This window comes from Carassius auratus, chromosome 23, assembly GCF_003368295.1.
Source record: "Carassius auratus strain Wakin chromosome 23, ASM336829v1, whole genome shotgun sequence".
Classification (NCBI taxonomy): Eukaryota; Metazoa; Chordata; class Actinopteri; order Cypriniformes; family Cyprinidae; genus Carassius; species Carassius auratus.
Genome location: NC_039265.1, coordinates 698,140 through 701,529, shown reverse-complemented (window position 1 = coordinate 701,529; position 3,390 = coordinate 698,140). Strand labels below are relative to the sequence as shown.

Genomic DNA, 3,390 nt, shown 5'->3' with positions numbered 1-3,390 from the left:
GAAGAGAGATTAAGAAGAAAATGACAAGAAAGTTGATATATTGTTAATTTCTTTAATTGGTAAAAGGAAAAAAAAAACACAGTAATGTAGTTTCATTGTGTATCACTTGGTTATTGTGTTAAAGAAAATGTTCTTTTCAAAAGGGAGGGAGATGTGTGGAAACTGATGTTGGCCAGTCAAATTGCACTTGTATTGGCAGGGAGTCCACCCTTATATGTAGGCAGAGCCTGGGAAAAGGAGGCAGTGTGTTTTACACAGTTCACTGAATTGGATGCTATGTTCAATAAACAGCTGATCGTTAAATAACGTTGTTCCCTCTCATGACAAAAGTCAAATTCCAACATCTAATCACCGAATATAATCACATTACAGGCAAAGGTCTGCTGGGTTTCACTGAGTTTTGCTGTTTAAGCAAAATTTATGTCTTTAAATGATGCATCGGCTATATTCCATCCATAGAAAGACAAATGCATTGCTAAAAAATATCTATACACACTTTTCCATCCGAGGTTGAAGTCATTGTACATTAACAATGAGACGAGAAAAATATAATACGCTTCTTGTGCAATGTGTGATCAACTTTGAACTTATTCTTCTGTATCTTGCAACCAACATTAATATTTGCTTATTATTGATAATTTATCAATGAACAGTGAGCCACCTTGGACTCCCTTCTGTCACTGATCCTATCTTACCAAAATATTCCAGAATGCCATAGTAAATCATCAGGTTTTGACTGACAAGTTAGTTAGTATTATAATTACAGTAATACAGTAACTTTAATCAGTAGAGATGCCAGACTGATGAGATGGGCTCCTCCCAATGTTTCGTCCTATCTACTTTAACATCTCATTTTTTTGCCACTGTTGTCTTTGGCTGATTCACTGTAGCATTCATGAGGAAAGCTGCTTTGCAATGGTTTGGCTATAAATACATTTTAACATGAGTAAGAGTTTTAGCCGCATTTTAATAAGTGCAAAAGTCAATTTATTAGGTAATTTGGAGAAAAGTAATGCCTGAGGATGTTACTCTGTTAAACACTGTGAGTCACATCATCTAAAGCTGAGAAGCCAATCGTGCACCTGGAGGGCCAACATCCTGAGTTTATCTCCAATTTGCCCCAAGCACACTTGGCTGGAAGTCTCTAGTGCTCCTGTTCACCTTGTTTGGATCGTTCAGGTGTATTTAATTGGGGTTATACCCATCACATCTCAAATTATATTCATCTGTGTTTAATAACATTTTGTGGATTTTTGGAATACAGTTGCCGGCTATTTTCATAACTAGACTTTTATGTATTATAAACTATTTGCATATTTTTATAATATTTTCAGAATTATTTTCCCACAGTATTGGAATGGTGAAATGTTTAACATGTTATGCTGCTGTTTAAACTGAGTACATCACTTTCTCAAAAGCGTGTGGTGACAAAATACAAAAAAAATATATACATGAGTCACAGTGTCTGTATGTACTAACCATAAAAATCTAGTTTTTATTAGTCATGCTCATTATCTTTTGTCAGTGCTGAGGTGTGCACACAGACAAGGTGCATGTGAGTTGTTTTCTGGTAATAGGCAGTTAACTGACAAATATCTAGCCTGTAAACAATCTAAATATAAAATAATTAAACCCACAGTTTGACCTGTTTTGGCTTGTTTTATTGCTTGTCTTTGTTGTAAATAATTTTAAGTGAACTTGAGGCCCTCTTAGAAGTTTACTGAGGTCCCCTGGTTGAGAATCACTGTCTTATACTATAGACCAAGACACCTCTAACTGCAGAGTAACATTTTTCTCTTGATCTTTTTTTTAATTTTACAGGAACACCTTACAAGTTAGCACTTTATTTTGATAGCCCACTTTATACATTCTACTAACAGTAAGTAACTTTGCAACTACATGTCAACTAGCCATTAGTAGAGTATTAGTAGACTGTCTACTTAATATCTTCTAACGCTTTCTTTGTCAACTTGTTCAACTAACCCTAAACCTACCCTAACAGTCTACTCTGAGAGCTAGTAGACATGTAGTTGCAAATAATAAGTCTTAGTTGATATGTAGTTGACATGTAGTTACAAAGTTACTTATAGTTAGTAGAATGTCTAAAGCGGAGTATCAGAATAAAGTGGGTAACACTTTAGAATAGGTAACACCTATTAGTTGCTTATTAGCATGCATACAGTATTACTAGATTATTAACCATGTATTAGTGCTAATTAAGAACATATTAATGCCTCATTCTACTTGACCTTATTCTACATCCCTAATTCTAAACCTAACAACTACCTTACTTACTATTAATAAGCAGCAAATTAATAATTTATTGAGAGAAATGTCGTAGTTAATAGTTAACAAGTTACCTATTCTAAAGTGTTACCCCTATGTTTAGCATTCATTCAAAAACGAAAAAATAAAAAATAAATAAATAAATGACTTGTTATGAATTTAATAAATACATTTTTATATCGCATATATAAAAAAGAAAAAAAAATGTGAATAGCAAGTTCACCACAATGGTGTGGATGGTGATTGCCAGAGCAGTGATGTGTGTTATGGTGTTTTGGGTGGTTACTAGGAAAATGTTAAATACATTTTTCAGACCACTTTTCACATCCGAACACACTTGTGCTACATACCACAGCTTGTGGCTTGAGATGTAGTTCACGTCCTCCTCAGATAAACATGTCAGTAAATACAGGCCCAGGCTTGAAACAGATATGAGGTGAATGTCATTTGCATAAAGGTAGCAGAGTTGAATGTTTTATCTGCAAATAAATTCAAACACAGGCTCACCACCAAAAGTGCTCATTTCACTTGACAGATGGCAAGCCGAGCAGCCAGTTTGTCTTCTTTTGGCTGAAGAGAAAACCAAGGTGAAACCTCACTCGATGTTCGGTGCGGAGTAGTAGCCACTCCCCGACTGCTGCCCTGAAGGGTTTTTGTGTTGATAGTTGACTCATTGTATTCACAGGCTCTGCTTACGCACACACAAACACACACAGGTCCACATATATGCACAAAAGTACAAAAAAAGGTGTGTAATGGTTTCTCCCTTTACATGTAATCCCAGTTAAGGTGACTGCCACAGGTGCTGATCTGACATTTGGAGAGCGATTGCAAACAGGAGTGCAGCAGAATGACGAAGAGCACTTTAATCCTGATTCTACTTGCCGTGAGTAACCTTTTTTCAATGAGTCAACTTAAATCATAATTTTATTAACAATGGTCACTAATCTTTATTTTAATTAAGTCTTATTCTATTTTGTATCCTCCAGTCTCTTTTTGATAAAGTGTTGAAAATGGTCTATTTGGAGCTTTTATCTCACATAAAATAATAATAATAATAAACCAGAAAAATAATATGCGAATGATGAGAAGTGATGCTAAAAG

General features: G+C 35.0%; 1 protein-coding gene across 2 annotated transcripts in view; it reads left to right on the top strand.

The window, feature by feature from the left end:
• The first annotated feature begins 2,855 nt into the window (after nucleotides 1–2,855).
• cdh26.1 (cadherin 26, tandem duplicate 1) overlaps nucleotides 2,856–3,390 on the top strand; it is an 18,834-nt gene continuing 18,299 nt past the window's right edge. Inside the window, exons 1-2 of one of the 2 annotated variants that reach the window (XM_026199145.1) lie at nucleotides 2,856–2,873; nucleotides 3,071–3,172. In XM_026199145.1, the coding sequence (XP_026054930.1) occupies nucleotides 3,137–3,172 (36 nt within the window). In that variant the 5' untranslated portion in view covers nucleotides 2,856–2,873; nucleotides 3,071–3,136. Of the gene's footprint in view, nucleotides 2,874–2,961; nucleotides 3,173–3,390 lie in introns of those variants that run through there. The other variant, XM_026199144.1, reaches the window with a different exon arrangement.